Source organism: Pseudogymnoascus verrucosus, assembly GCF_001662655.1.
Source record: "Pseudogymnoascus verrucosus strain UAMH 10579 unplaced genomic scaffold scaffold_56, whole genome shotgun sequence".
Lineage (NCBI taxonomy): Eukaryota > Fungi > Ascomycota > Leotiomycetes > Thelebolales > Thelebolaceae > Pseudogymnoascus > Pseudogymnoascus verrucosus.
Window position 1 is genome coordinate 110,689 of NW_017263707.1, and position 15,540 is coordinate 126,228.

Here is a 15,540-nt window from a genome sequence, read left to right on the forward strand (position 1 = left end):
CTCGTAGTTTGTACGACTCGGAGGAATAGTTCGCTGGGATTAAATTCGGCTTACCAGGGGTTCGTTTGGCGGGACCGCCCAGGCGTCTCACGACTCTTAAGTGCGCGAATTTCATTTCCCAAGGCGGCTACGCTGTGGGCGTACTCGTACTGGCGAATGCGAGGAACGAGGGGGCATTTTGACTGGGTTTGCGCTGGGGGTCTGGAATGAATGGGATTCTATATAAGGCTATGATCCGCATGTTTTCTTGCTCGCACTGAAAGAGCGGGTAGAGATCGTCGCCATCGAATGCAACCCTTCGTGCGGGCTACTCCACACAAAAATCACCGCATAGAGTTGAATGTTCTTGGCCTTCTGGGAATTCCAGATATGTCATGTCATGATGCCGGCAAAATAGGCAATAGTGGAGAGTGTGGTGAGATTCAATCTCTTCCAGGACGATAACTTCTTGATTTATTGAAAGAAGTCTCGTGCACATACGTAAGATGTGAGTGCTTTCTTACTTAATCTATTTTACCCTCTCTCCTGCATATACTAGCAGAATTGCACATTAGCATGGCTGCTATGCTATATCCGTATAGAGTGTTACGTTGTCAAGCTTAATTACTAGCAACTACTATTGCCCCACGGACGGACGTTGAAGCCAAAGCGGCCTAGGTTAAGACGATTTAAATTGCCCGTTTTTCGTCAACATTTTTGGGTAGATACAGAGTGAAACGCGTCAGCTGCCCTAATTGAATATGCCGAGCTGATATGCCTCCTGTCTATAGAAATGGATAGACAGATAAACTATTTGGCTCATGTTTTGTACAACCTCTTTGAAATTCAACGACTCCAATTTCCACACCCTAGAAGAAGGGCCCAAGCCGCACTTAGCACCAACGGGGCCGTCCAACCTTTCTTGCCCGTGGGTCGGAAGCACCCGAGACACAGAGCTTCATGCAGAACCACAGACCTTGCACTAACAAAACCCAAGCGCCAGACAACGTGCTGCACCGAACGCACTTAGCACCTCTAAAACGGGCAACGCAACAAATCAAGAAAAAACGCACGATATAGGGGCAGCAAATTCCCCGTCTTAACTCACTTGCTACAATCCTGCCTTAGCCTTGCCTCGTCTCTTACTCCTTTTAAAAATCGCGATAAATTCCCTTCCCCGCCTGCCTGCCCTGCTTTGCCTGGTTTCCCCGTGCCCCACGAAGACCCGACGGCTCCCCACTCCCAGCCGAATAAAACTCCACCCGCACATAGTGCCCAGGAGAGGCGTAGCCAAGGATTGTCCGGTTTCGGGGGGAAGAGGACTTGCCTCGCCTGTTGCCGTGTTGTGCCGCGAATGTGAAGATATGGTGTTGGCTTGCATGTGGCTGAAGCAGAAGCCGGAGCGGGCTGTGAAATGTGAGCTGTCAGATGTTATGGTGACGGGCGGGTGGCGGGTGTGGAGATCGGTCTTTGATTCCACGGGAGGCGTATTGTGTTTTGTTTCAAGTTCTGTGCTGTGGTGATGGTGATTTGTTTCAATAACCGACAGGTATGCTGCGTGAATTTCCAAGTTCATGATAAAGGTAACAAATATCGATTGAATTTACGAGTGCTCGCCACTGGGGAGAGAGCATTGCCCACTCTTTCATTTGATCAAGTTACGACCTGTTGGCCATAGATTCAAGTCACGAAGAAGAAGCCATTGCAATTCATGATATTCTGTCTTCATTTTGTTGTGGTTGGACTGCTGGCTGTAAGTTGGCTTCACAATCTCAACCTCAAACTCTATCTACCTCTCTATCCATAAGACCACTCACGCTCCCTCCTATACCTCAACTCCAACTTCAGTGTGTTCTGTCTGTGGTGACAAATGCCAATCCAGTCTTTTCTCCCTTCCCCCATTTCCCCATTCTCTGGTATCATGCCGCTCATCATAACTCCCCCCATATAAACATAATGAAAATGCCCATTCCGGATTGATATGAGCTGTGTCGACTTCCGTTCCCACCAGTATCGAAAATGAAACCATCAACAGACCCCTCTCTAAAATAGTAGTACAATGCACACATATACCCGGCGCAACGATTTCCGTGACCCTGTAAAGAAATATAGCCTCCCGAACTTTTTGCTCCGTATTCTCCCCATATCAGACGACCTTGTTTACCTACTTCCCACCCTCCTTGATCCCCTTCGCCTTAACTTCCGCATCGTACTTCGCCTGAAAGAATGCGCTCTCCTCCCACTGGCAGAACGACTCCAGCTCATCCTTCAGCGGCCCCTCCTTCATCGCGGAGAAGAACTGCCCGCTGCGTCTCGGCTCCTTGCTCTCGCCCCAGAAGCAGTCGAAGCGGAATCTGAGGACGACTTCAGAGTTGCTGTCTTGCGTCCACACATCCACCACGTCGCCATGCTGCAGCTTTCCCCAATATTTCGCTGGGCTCTTCTGTGGCGACCGGCAGTCATGGCTGGGCAGCACGATTCCGTTGACTTTGATGCCGTGGCTGGCTTTCGTGGCGATGTAGAAGGCGTACGCGTTGTCTTTGTCGGTGGGTGGGCTGGCCGAGGGCTTCGTGCCAGGCTGCCAGAGAGCAAGCTTCAAGGCATATTTTGGGATCCGGTTATCGGTTCGGTCTGCGTGGCGAAGTTTGTTATCGAAGCCGCGACCCCAGCTGGTGAAGAGGGAGGTTATATTGAGAGTGAGGTTTGGCAGAACAGAGTCTGAGGTTCCCACAAGCTTCGCCAAGATCCTGTGAGGTGGCTGGAAGACATCATTGCTGATGACAGGCTTTTCTTCGGGCTTGCTGGCAGCTTTGGCAGCCTTTGAGTGACCGGGGAGATATTGACTAATCTCTGGTGACGGAACACCGTTGATCCAACTGCCAGTTGGAAGAACCGCACGATCCTCGCTGAATCCGCGTTCATCTCGGTTGAGCTTCGCTGGACCACCAGCAGCCACTGGTTCTGATTGAGCGCGGGTTGGAGGCTCAGGCGTGGCAGACGCACTTCTCCGGTAGGCACCAACAACGGTCTCGAATACACTCTCCCCATGCTTGAACTCCTCGCCATACATCTTCGCCAAAGCTTTGGCTTCTTGATACTCAGAGTTCCTCATGACGGGATAGTCGAGGTGGTGAGTAGACCTATCCCTAGCGTCCCAGAAAACGGTCTTCGAAAGCTCGATGTCGATTGCACGCGAGGATTTGGCACGCTTCGCAAGTGGCTCATCATCGCCGTTTGGATCGCGTTGACGACGGAGACTCTTCATTGATTCTCTGAAATCTGGCACTGCACCAGTGAACGTCTCCTGTGGAGAGGCTACGTCGATAACAGTTGTTGGTGATGGCGAGTTCATGGCTAGATTTCCGACCATAGATTCTGCACCGAGAAGACTTGGAGCAGTTCCGGTGCCTAGGTGTGACGGTGGCATATTTCCGTGTTGTCCGGGAAGAATTGAAGATTGATAGGAGTTGTTCTGTGATTCAAAATCAAGTGGAGCAGCATCGACATTTACGAATGAAGACTGAGCAGTGTTGTTGTCGCCAGTGTCCGAAAGAGGAAGGTTCAATCGCTCCTGTGGAATTACCCCAGAGCTACGTAAGGCAGATAAATTCACTTCCCCAAATAGGCGTGGCTGGTTGCTTGTCGTATTGTTGACAGCAAACTTCTCGCTGTTACCGGAGCTACCCTCGTCACCACTAATGAAGCTACTAGGAATCTCAAGATTCTTAGTATCTACCATTGCGTTTATAAGGTCAATCTCGTCACTAGTTCCGAGTGAGTCGCTCTGGTCCTGGATACTTAATTGAGAAGCAGTGTGCTCCAAGCGAACGTCTGCTTGTCGAGTACTTCCGGGGTTTATCCACTGACTCTCCTCTAGTTCTTCAATACTCGGCCGATATGGTGCCTGATTATGAAGCATCGACTTGATCATGTCGATACCCTCTTCAGACACGCCCGCAAGCTGCAGTGGACGAATATCCAGCGGACCCCTCATAATACTATGGAGGAGTTGTTGGTACGTCGTCCCACTCTTTGCCGGATATGGAGGACTTCCGCTCAGACAATAGAACAAAACCCCAGCCAAAGACCATAGATCAACAGCTTGATCGTATCTTTTGAATTTCTTACTCTTAATTCGGGCTTGTGCTTGAATATCAGCCGGGTCGAGGAAATAAGAGAGGTATTCCGAGTATACTTCTGGAGCACAATAAAGAAGTGTACCACAAAAGGTGCGCATGAATGTGTCCTCGTTTTCAATTCTCTTTGACAGGCCGAAATCGGTTAGCTTAACATGGAATGGATCGAAACTCTGGACGAGGATGTTGTCTGGCTTAATGTCGCGGTGCGTTATACCCTTGTCATGCAAATATTTCAACGCCGAAAACATCTGCTTAGCAAGCGTCTTCGTGGACACCTCAGAAAGAGTGCCACGAGAAGATACGAGGCTACCAAGATCACCTTCTGGAACATAATCCATGATTATGTAAAGATGATCTTCCCAGTCCACATGCTCTATATATTGGACAATATTTGGCTGAAATTCGTTAGGATCATCAACAGAAGCGGCTGTGGTTGAAGATAAACTTACGTGTTTGATACTACTCATGATCCTCATTTCTTGGTCAACCTTTTGATCCAAGATGCCATTTTTCACGAATCGGCGCTTCTCAAGCTCCTTTGCGGCATATACAGTCCCATCATACTTGGCACTTATCATATAGACAGTTGCGAAAGCTCCCTTGCCAATGACACGGGACTTGTTATATTTGACCCCGCCACGCCACTCTTTGGGACGCCTATTAATCAGAGTCTGATCTGGACCATGACCATTGCCTCCAGGATAGTTCTGCACAGCGAATATATCAGGCTATCAAAGTTAGTATCCCAACATTATGATATGGCAAAGAGTTAGAGAAGCTTACAGCTTGTCCGGCAACATCCGTTTTGACCTGGGCGTCCCTGTTTTTCCTGAGGAGCGACATGCGGGCAAAATAGTCTGCAAGATTCTGCGAAAAAATGTCTTCATATATCCCCTCACGCTGCGGAATGCGGACAACGAACCGAAGGTCCTCGTCTGGTGCATTCATCGACAGGCTGACAAGCGAGCCATGTGAAAGCGTATGTTTGTGAGGAGCATCATTTTCTTTATCCTTGAATCTCAACTTCTTACCCTCAACCACAGTGCCGTTTGTTGACTGATCTTCTATCATGACTATACCATCTATGGTGATGAAAATCCTGAAATGGACATTGCTAATACGGCTCGTTCCTTCAACAGTGGGATATCTGAGAACAAAATCACAGCGCTGAGTGTTCCGACCAAAAGTATACCCAGCCAAGGGATCAATCAGTTTTGCAGACAGTCGAAGTGCAATGTCACGGGACACGAGACCCTGCTCAGCAAGATCCATAGTGTTAGGATCTGTGATATCTGGCCCGCCTCGAATTTTGATGGGAGCAGAGGCACGGCTAACAGTATGTTCAGGGGCGACGTCGCCAATGTGTGTCACAGCATTTAATGCCGACAGCGACACTGGGTGTAGGATACAGAAGATGTCGGTGAGATCATCGTCTTCGAGATCGGAGACATGGTCTCCAAGACGACGCGGGTCCATGACCAGCTGGGTCGCTGCAGGTATAACATCAGCATATGTCGTTGCGGAGTCTCAAGTGTATAATGATTATATTACCTGGCTGGGTAGCATCGTCGTCCATTATAGAACGCTGAAGAAGTATGGGTTGGTTCGTGTGTATGTTCGTCGTCCCCTATAGAACGCCGGGGACGTATAGGGCTCGTCGTTCTTTATAGAATACTGAAGCAAAAGCTTCGAAATCGTTGTTGGATGTGGTATGGTATGTCGTAAATGGCAGACAATGCGTGGGGTTCAAATATGGCTTTCCGTGGCAACCTGAAGTTAGCGAATATTCTAGGACAATGCTAAGGTTTGATCGCCTAGTGAATAGACACATACGACTCTGATAAGATATCCCCCGCTTCTATCACCGTGACGATGTGAGTTGCGACAAAACCGGATTCCCCAGGCTCTAAAGTTGTCTTCAGAGCCTCGGAGCCCTTCGCAGGCGCAGCAATGTACGGGGCAGGCTTGTATATAGTGGGAGCTCGTTGTTCGGTGCAGAGCAAAGAGGATTGATTGATTCTATTATATGGGCTGGCACAGTTTGAAGTTCATTCGGTCCGTCTGCAGGCAGTCCATGGACGCCTCACGTCGTGAATTCTACCGTTTCCCTGCCAATGGGCGACCCATTAGCGACCACGAACCTCACAGCCTTGGAATTCCAGGGAACAAAACCATGGAATCTTCTTTCTTTCACATACAGTACAGTCTATTTGACTTTTAACCCAGGAGGGCACACCGCGCAGGGTGTTTTCCAGCACGAGGGAAGTGCTATAGGGGTCACAGGCAACAAGTTGGAGACGTTGGCGGGCACGCGATGGTGATATGGAGATGTATGGATGGGAAATATTTACAGAGGTACAAAGTACACCAGGGTGCATGACCTTGGCTGGATGATTGATTTTGGCCTGCGAACGAGTCGGAGCCTAGTTATTGCGTTCCGCAAGGGGATAAACGATAAGGCAAGGGGCCGTCAGGACCGATAAGACCGTCAGCTGTGCCACAAGGCTACTAGCGGCCGCTTTTGATACTGCCAGCGCCGAGTATTGTCCATGGCAAGGCGTGATCATAAGGTGGCAGTACCAGCAGACCCCGAGAAAAGATGAAAACAGCATATCAATGATATCAATGATATATAAATATAAAATATGAAAAGGCATAAACTCGGGCGTGACTCACAAATAGCTGGCGAGTAGCAAGTGATAACATGTCCACGGGGTTTACGCTTATACAGTCACGTGGCACTATAAATTCACACCAACGTGCACAGACCACCACCCTAAGTACCCCGCCATCAGGCTAACGTCGCCACTCTTGTCTCCGCGCGGTCTCGGGAGGAAATACATCTTTGCGACCCGCCAACACATCAACCACCCACCTCACACGACATCACTGACGCGTTCGCGACTGAACCCTCAGTCAGAAGCAAAAAAAAGATGCCTGCCCTCACAGTCGACACGACCTCACCAAACTCCTCACCCCATCCGGGATTGCGGAATGGCGCCCCGTCGTACGCGCCGCACGACAGCGCCTCGTCACAACACTTGCGCCCTTCGAGTCCGCCCCAGCCGCCTTACTCACCCATAACACCCACCTTGGCCGCCGCACGCCTCGACACGATCGTGCCTCCCTTGCCGCAGCAGCCGTTGCGAACATACACACACTCGCGGGCCGACGCGACGTTTATCCCGCCCCCGCCTGCGCCGGTGGAGGTGATTGACTTTGACTCGAATACGGATGTGCTGGCGGTGAAGAGCGCGATAAGCGTGTTGCAGCTGCAGAAGAAGAAGGCGGCGCAGGATATAAGGACGTTGCAGAGGTTTAAGAATCAAGCTATGCAGGATCCGGAGGCGTTTTTGCGCGCGGCGGATATGGGGGAGATAAGGACGGATACGGATGCGACGTTTCCGGAGGATAGCGAGGAGGAGGATGAAGACGAGGTTGATGGTGATGTGGAGATGAATGGGACGGAAGAGCGCGCGACGAAGGTCGAGGAGCACAAAGAAGCCAGCATGAAGAACGGGACGGCGCATACAAAGACACATTCTTCGTTCCCTCCTCTACCCGTGCCGCAGAAGGTGGTCAAAGTACCACCGATCAACTGGGCGCAGTACGGCGTCATCGGCGACTCACTGGATAAACTGCACAATGACCAGCTCCAACATCCGACTCCCGGCTCACCAGCGCGACTCGGGCCAGACGGCCAGGTTCTAAACGGCTACACGGGCAACGAGTTTGAGATGCGCGACCCCTCACCACAGAGTCCAGCGGGTACGTTGAAAGGCACGGGATCTCCAGCCAAGAAACCGGGGAAAGCCGCACCACCTGCGAAAAAGAAGGGGAAATGAAGAGACGCGACTATACGCGAAGAGTTTACGATGAAATGATGAATGAGGCGCAACGGCGCAAAGGGACGGATAGCGACGGGTGTGATGATGGAACTTCTTTGCAAAATTTGAGCGTTTTGGCGGGCCGGACGGCGATTATACGAGTACAATGAATTGAAACGTGAGCGGAGATTACGGTTGCGCGGGCGGGGAGGTGATGTCGCTGGCGGCATCCACGGTTATTATGTGATGCATAGAGCATGGCGCGATAGATGGGTCTTTATATAGAAGGTCATGAGCAATCATACAAAGAGCATCACCGTCGTCTAACATGGTCAATGCTACCCCTACGCTACAGTCATGAATACCCGTCCCCCCTTTCCCCCACCCCATACCACAACCCCCATCAATTTGCATCCGCCCCCTCACCCGGCGCCAAATAATTAATCCCCAACTCTTTCCAATCCAACCCATTAATCACCCTCAAGTTCGTCGGATACGCCTTGAGTCTCGGGTGGTAGAATTCGGGGATTTTGGCGAGAACATGCGCCGGCGGCCCGGTCTGCGTATCCAGATTCACCGGCGTCCCGCATCTCTTGCAGAAGCGGTGCGCGATCCATTTGTCGCCCATGAAGTAGGCGGTTGTGTTCTCGGTGCCGGTGATTTGGTAGTGGTTGCGCTCGGGGTAGGCTATGACGTAGGCGTGCTGGGGGGGGGGTCAGTCTGGGCTTGAGGGAGGGGCCAGAGTGTAGTTGGGAATTGGGGGCTTACAATAGTGCAAATGCTGCAGTTGTCGGAGACGACAAACGTGTTCGGGTCATAGAGGTCGGGCGACTTGAAGGCTACTTTCACGTCGCCGCAGTGGCAGTGACCGGTGTAGGTCTTGTAACCAGGTAGGTCGAGGGCGTCAATGACATCTGTTGGAACATCAAAGGTCTTGTATGGTTCGCCGATTGATGCCCCGTCGAATCTGGTATGGGTCAGCCGTGTGATTTATACTAAGATGGCACCGGGCCCAGTATATCCAAAAAGGCGGGGTAAACATACGCCTTAACCTCGAGTGCCTTCCTATCCAGGTCCTTGACAGTATTCAAATTCACCACCATGAAAGGTTCACCCGGCTTTTCGGCCATCACGCCAGTCCCACACGTAGCGCAGAAGAGATGGCGATTACAACCCCCAGACACTTGGTAACAGGCTAGTTCGCCCGTGCCCTCATCCGCCTTGAACTGCTCGGAGCCGATCTTGAGCCAGAAGTAACCCTTGCGGTGGCAGAGGGAGCAGTTGCATCTCGCGCCGCTCTTGATCTCGGGGACCGTGACGGTAAAGGCAAAGTTGCCGCAGTGGCAGCTGCCGTGGTAGGTCTTGAGCTCTTCTTCAGACATGGTGATTTTTGAGGGTATTGTGATACTGTGTTGGGGAAGGCTGGGAATAGGTTGAATAGTTCTAAGAATCAAGATCTGCCTTGCAACGCAGATGATAACTGTTTAAATAATTTTTGAATAATATGCCTCCAACAGAATTGTTGACTCCTTACGTCCGAATATCAGTAATCAAGTGATAGATATATTTTTGTTGGACACGGCTCTCAACACTTCTGTCCGAAAAACACAGGACACGTTTGGTGAAGTCAGTGCAACGCCGCATATACACACACCCCCTCCATAATGACCCCTCATAGGGCGGATCGGCCCTTCACAAAATCCGAGGCCTGTTTTGTTGAGCTGACTGTACTTCCTCTCGTCGTACCTGTGGCCATTCCTTCTTTATCTCCCCGCGCTTTCCTATCTTGGTATTGGGTTGGTTGGTAGTTGGGGCGGCTTTGCGGGGTTAACCGTAAAGCTCCCAAATCCCTGGTTAGCGTGTGGTGACGCTAGTCCACATATAATTTTAGTAGAAAGGCGGTGTAGCGGCAGAAAGCCTTAAAACTTTCCCCCAGCGACGACAGCTCTCGACCTTGATACTGCAATTAACTCGCATATCCCAGCTCAATATCACAGCAATGAAGCGGAAATCTGAAGCAATCGAGGGTGCCAAGAATGGCATCCTCAAGTCAGCCAAGCAGAAGAGGGCTAAAGGTACGAACCCCAGCACTCAACCTCTCACCCACACCATTTTAACATCCCCCCCCCTCCAGAGTCCAAACCCGTAGACATCACCGGCTGCTTCCGCGACGGCCTCTTCGACACCAAAAACCTCAAGACCTACACCAAAGACTACGCCACCTCCACCCCCTACAAACACGCCGTCATCCACGACCTAATGAACGACTCCCTCCTCCGCGCCGTCCGCACCGAAGTCCGCGAAAACGTCCACTTCACCCCCAAGGAAACAGACATCTACAAGATCCACCAATCCGGCGACCTCGCCAACCTCGACGGCCTCGACGATGCCGCCCTCGAGCGCCTCCCCTCCCTCCTCAAGCTGCGCGATGCCCTCTACTCCCCCGCCTTCCGCAAGTACGCCGAGGCTATCACGGGTGCGGGCGCGCTGAGCGGGAAGAAGACCGATATGGCGATTAACGTGTACACACCCGGCTGCCACCTCCTCTGCCACGACGACGTCATCGGAAGTCGCAGAATCAGTTACATCCTCTACCTCCCCGACCCAGACATCCCATGGAAGGAAGAATGGGGCGGCGCCCTGCGTCTCTACCCCACCACCAAGCTCCCCGGGGGCGACGGCGGGGTAACAACAGTCCCCAGCGCGGACTTTGCTAAATCAATCCCCCCAGCCTGGAACCAACTCAGCTTCTTCGCCGTGCAGCCCGGCCTCAGCTTCCACGATGTGGAGGAGGTGTACCACGCCCCCACCCCCGCGCAGCAGGAGAAAGAAGGCGGGAGAGTCCGCATGGCTATCAGCGGGTGGTTCCACATCCCGCAAGAAGGCGAGGAGGGTTACATCCCCGGCGCCGAGGAGAAACTCGCCCTGAAGAGCAGTCTAGTCCAACTACAGGGTAAAGCGGATGAATACGATTTCCCCAAAGAAACAGCCACCCCCGTCCCCGCTGCTGAAACCACCGCCGCCGCCCCCGACGACTCGGAAGACGAAGAGGAGAGTCTCGAAGCAGAAGACATAGACTTCCTCCTCAAATATCTCACCCCCACCTACCTAACCCCCGACACAATCGAGCAAGTCAACGCCCACTTCCAGGAAAACTCCGCCGTGAGCATCGACCACATCCTGTCCGCGAAATTCTCCGCCCGTCTGCGCGCACACATCGAAGCCGCGGAAGCCACTCCCCTCCCCTCCACAGCCGCAGAGATCGAAGCCTCCTCCCCCTGGCGCGTTGCGAAACCACCGCATAAACACCGTTTTCTCTACCTCGAACCCTCCACCTCGGGAGACGAAAAAAACCCCGTCCAAGAGTTGGTAGATGACCTCCTCCCAAGCAAGGAATTCAGAAAATGGCTCGCTATAGCTACGGGATGCGATATTGAGAATTTCAACGTCCTCGGTCGCCGATTCAGGAGGGGAGCAGATTATGCGCTTGCGACGAGCCATGAGGGGGAGTCGAGGCTGGAGGTTTGTCTTGGGTTTACCCCGACTAAGGGGTGGGGCGTTGATGATGACGAGGAGGAAGAAGGTGAAGAGGAGGAAGAAGGTGAAGAGGAGGAAGAGGAGGCACCGAAGTCTAAGAAGGGTAAGAAAGCCGCCAAAGCCGCTGCTGCCGCCGCAAAGGCCAAAGCTGCTGCCACCAAAGCTGCAGCTGCCGCCAAAGCCGCCGCAGCAGAAGAAGAAGACGACGTAGGCGGCCACGAAGTCTACATGGCCGCCGACGACGAGGACGCCTCGGCAGACGCAGCGATCTACAAAGCCGCTACGGGGGATGAAGAGGATAACGTCCTCTTCACCGTCCCGGCGGCGTGGAATAAAATGAGTATTGTGTTGAGGGATGAGGGGGTGCTGAGGTTTGTCAAGTATGTTAGTCGGAATGCGCAAGGGGATAGATGGGATGTTGTGGGGCTTTTTGGGGTGGGTGGGGATGAGGGGGAGGAGGATGGGGAGGATGAGGAGGAGGATGGGGATGAGGGGGAGGATGAAGATAGGGAGGAGGAGGAGGGAAGTGAGGAGGAGTTTGAGGGGTTCTCGGATTAGGAGGGCGTGGTAGTTGTTTTGTAGAGGTGGATTGAATAGATTCCTTGTCTGGATAAAAGAATACTTAAATGAGTTGATGATTACCCTCGTTTCTTGACTCGTCTAATCCTGGTCATGAGCTTGTACTGTTATTGCCCGTCTCTGTATGGCAGCTCCTCCATATTTCCTAAAGGCTGAAGTGGCTGGGACGACAAAACACCTCTTCGATAGTATTCACCTCACTTAACCACGCACAAAATCACAAATCGCATCAGAGACTCAAAGTATATATATCCTCGCGCCAAAGCGCGAGTTAATAAATGGTAGAATTTAGATCTCCCGCGTCCCTCCGCGGTCTGGGTATCCATGCTACATAACTTCCACCCCCTCTCCCCCACCCACCCCTATCACCACGCTACAGACAAAAAAAAAGAACACATGATCATAAAATACACAACCCTCTTTACATAAAAAGCCGGGCTTAAAAGATCGTGCCAATAGTATGCCTATAAATGCGTCCCCACTTCGTCTCCTCCTTCCCTCCATTCTTCGCCTTCTCAGCCGCGAGGTACTCCATCTCCTCCTCATCGATGCGCGCCTTCCCGCTGTATAGATCCGCAGTCTCGGGACGCACACCCTCGCTCTTCATGACGAACTTGTACCCGAAGATCATGATAAGGTACAGTGGGATGCCCAGGTACGCAGTGATGAAGTTCTTGTAGTCCCACTGGCCGTATGCACCCTTTCCGGTGTACTTGGGCAGGAAGTAGTTGAAGCCCTTGAAGATGGCGATCAAGCAGCAGAAGACGAGACTGATGTACGAGCCCCAGAGTCCGCCGGGCGAGACGAAGGCCATGGCGCTGTCGGGGACGTTCTGGGCGCGGCGAGCGCGCACGAAGTAGATGTGGGAGACCAGGATGGAGATCCAGGTGAGGAGACCGAAGATGGTGACGAGGTTGACGAAGTACTTGAAGACCGTCATGGAGGAGGTGTCGACGCTCAGGAAGGCCAGGAGGCAGAAGAGCGAGGAGAGACCGAGGGCGTAGATGGGGACACCACGGCGATCGGTGCGAGCGAAGATCTTGGGGGCGTTGCCCTCGACAGCAAGACCGTAGAGAGTTCGGGATGCGATGTAGAGATCTGAAGGGGTTAGCAGAAGTTCAGTGAGATATTTTGAAGAGATTGTACACACCAGAGTTGGCCGCGGAGAAGACGAAAATGAGAATACAGGCGTTAAGGAGCGCAGGGAGGACCTTGATGCCGCTGATCTGGATGGCGACAACGAAAGGCGACGCGGCAGCCGACGTAGACTCCGAGGTGGCAGCGATGAGCAACTTGTCATCGTAAGGCAGGATCATGCCGAGGAGGAAGACCAGCACGACGTAGAAGAGAAGGATACGGTAGAAGGTGAGCTTGATAGCGCGCGGGATGACCTTGCGCGGGTTCTGCGCCTCTCCGACCGTGACACCGACGAGTTCCATGCCGAGGTACGCGAAAACCGCGGTGGTCAGGCAGGACCAGAAGGCGATGAATTGCGCCGCTTCCTTGCTGACGCCATGGACGGCGGCGTAGGGCTTGAATGCGCCGGGGTTGTGCCAGTAGCGGAATCCCTTGGGGTCGCCATCGGGGCCGCCGCCGCAGGCGAGGACGAGACTGAGAAGGATGAGACCGAGGATGACGACGACCTTGATACTGGAAAGCCAGAACTCGAATTCACCAAAGAATTTGACACCAAAGTAATTGATCAGCACGATCGCGACGAGGAAAATGGCGATAAAAACTCCTGGGTTGACCTTCTCCGGAGGAACCCAGTATTTGATAACGAGTGCTGTGGCCGTCAAATTGTTCGGGGTCACGATAATGTACTAAAAAACGACGCATTAGCGCTAGCGCGAAGGCAGTTTCTCAAGAGTTCGTCTCACCTTGAACCAGTAAGTCCAGCCGAGAGAGAAGCCCAGCGCAGGGTCAACGAAGCGATGCGCATAACCAGTGAACCCCGAGGCGAGCGGCAGCCACGCTGCCATCTCACCCAGAGCCGCCATAACCATATATACGAGAACGCCGACGACAGCGTAGGCGATGAGAAGCGAACCTGGCCCGGCATTGACGAGTGCTTGTCCCCTGTAACGTAACGTTGGTCAGCTCTTGGTATCTTGGCAAGCGGGGTGCGGCGTAATTGCCGGCCGCATGGCACCGCCACCAAATCACGGCTTGCTGCACTCTAATCATGAGTGGGCGACGGGACTTGGGGTGGCTGGAACGGGGTAACGGCTGGGGAATCGCTGGACTGGGGGGAATCACGTACGTTCCGATAATTAAGCCCGTGCCAATGGCGCCACCAATGGCTATCATAGAAATCTGGCGCGACTTGAGGCCGCGGTGCAGATGGTGGTTGGGGTCGTCGTCATTGTATCTCTCAGTGACGATGCCCTGGGGAAGGGCGTCCTCCTTCTCAGTGTATCCGATCTTGGCCTCGTCGGATGCGCTCTCGCCAGTGACGATGTTCTCGTTGTAGTGCACCATTGCTGCGACTTATTGGGGATGTTGAATACACAGCAGAGCTGTGGGAGTCCAGTGCTTCGACTTCAGTAGATGGTTGGGGGATCTCGTTGACAGCGAGAGAGACTGGACTGAGGCAGAACGCGTTGAGGCGGAGGAGGAGGAGGAGGTCGTAGAGAATCGGTCGACGCGACGCGATTGCGAAAGGTGAGGGAGAGGTAGAAAAGGATGCTTCAGGTGGGGGGGGGGGGAAGAGATATTTATTTCTCTGCAGTTTGGATTGCCGTGTTGGCCTGCCCGTTGCCCTTTGCCCTTGCACCCCTCTTCTTTAGGTGGATGTGGAGGAGAAGAGAGTAATACTAGGATAACTAGGATGATACTAGTACCATAGAGGAGAGGAGAGGAGGAGGGAGCGAGTGCTACATGCTCCATAGCAGATTAGAGTACTGGGGGTACATTGGTATGTGCGTATCTAATTACTCTATATCAAGTACCCTGCTACATTTTTTCTCCAACTACTCTATCCCCACAAGCCGTTCGCAAAAAACCGAAATCGAGCTAGGGGGGAGGAAAGTATACACGAACACACGATTACGCAGAGAGACCATGACCGCAGCCTTCCCGGTGTGTACTCCGCACCTAGTCTGCATTTTCAGACCGTGTGTTGTGCCTTTCTAGTGCTGTAAAGTTATGACAGCCTTGTCCAGGGCGGCACGAGCAAGGCAGCTCCAAGATTTGCAGCATGGAGGTACAGCGATGATACTTACAAATGCCAGAAAGAATAGACCTTTATCAAAGTACTCACCCCGTACTACACTAAAGCACAGAGCACAGAAATCAGGGCGTTCCATGCTTTCCCCCCCAAAAAAAACCAGAAGAGAGAGACAGGAGAGAGCACATCACACAAACTGGGATCAGATCAGCCCTTTCCCTGCCTGCATCAAACAAACAACATCACCTCCCCCCTGTCTCCCGCCAAGATCTCGCCAAGATCTCCCGATCTCCCCTCCGATTGGTCACAA

At 52.6% G+C, this 15,540-nt stretch overlaps 5 protein-coding genes across 5 annotated transcripts; 2 read left to right on the plus strand and 3 right to left on the minus strand.

Annotated features, from left to right (window-relative positions):
• Positions 1–1,698: 1,698 nt before the first annotated feature.
• VE01_09076 (uncharacterized protein) lies at positions 1,699–6,447 on the minus strand. Its single transcript, XM_018278492.2, has 6 exons — positions 6,317–6,447; positions 5,952–6,226; positions 5,670–5,874; positions 4,902–5,608; positions 4,568–4,846; positions 1,699–4,513 (listed from the first exon to the last, which is right to left on the minus strand). Exons 3-6 carry the CDS (start codon positions 5,692–5,694, stop codon positions 2,144–2,146), a joined length of 3,381 nt encoding a protein of 1,126 aa, XP_018126583.1. The 5' UTR covers positions 5,695–5,874; positions 5,952–6,226; positions 6,317–6,447; the 3' UTR covers positions 1,699–2,143.
• Positions 6,448–6,956: 509 nt separating this feature from the next.
• VE01_09077 (uncharacterized protein) lies at positions 6,957–8,259 on the plus strand. The gene has a single exon (XM_018278493.2). The coding sequence runs from the start codon at positions 7,052–7,054 to the stop codon at positions 7,961–7,963; it is 912 nt and encodes a 303-aa protein (XP_018126582.1). The 5' UTR covers positions 6,957–7,051; the 3' UTR covers positions 7,964–8,259.
• An 83-nt stretch (positions 8,260–8,342) lies between these two features.
• On the minus strand, positions 8,343–9,893 carry VE01_09078 (uncharacterized protein). The gene is made up of 3 exons (XM_018278494.2): positions 8,990–9,893; positions 8,714–8,912; positions 8,343–8,648 (listed from the first exon to the last, which is right to left on the minus strand). The coding sequence occupies exons 1-3, from the start codon at positions 9,325–9,327 to the stop codon at positions 8,349–8,351; spliced, it is 837 nt and encodes a 278-aa protein (XP_018126587.1). The 5' UTR covers positions 9,328–9,893; the 3' UTR covers positions 8,343–8,348.
• Positions 9,675–12,040, plus strand: VE01_09079 (uncharacterized protein; the record flags this gene model as incomplete). The annotated part of the gene is made up of 2 exons (XM_018278495.2): positions 9,675–10,020; positions 10,080–12,040. Exons 1-2 carry the CDS (start codon positions 9,945–9,947, stop codon positions 12,038–12,040), a joined length of 2,037 nt encoding a protein of 678 aa, XP_018126586.1. The 5' UTR covers positions 9,675–9,944.
• A 380-nt stretch (positions 12,041–12,420) lies between these two features.
• VE01_09080 (uncharacterized protein) lies at positions 12,421–14,877 on the minus strand. The gene is made up of 4 exons (XM_018278496.2): positions 14,325–14,877; positions 13,942–14,140; positions 13,212–13,884; positions 12,421–13,159 (listed from the first exon to the last, which is right to left on the minus strand). Exons 1-4 carry the CDS (start codon positions 14,540–14,542, stop codon positions 12,501–12,503), a joined length of 1,749 nt encoding a protein of 582 aa, XP_018126558.1. The 5' UTR covers positions 14,543–14,877; the 3' UTR covers positions 12,421–12,500.
• Positions 14,878–15,540: the final 663 nt, after the last annotated feature.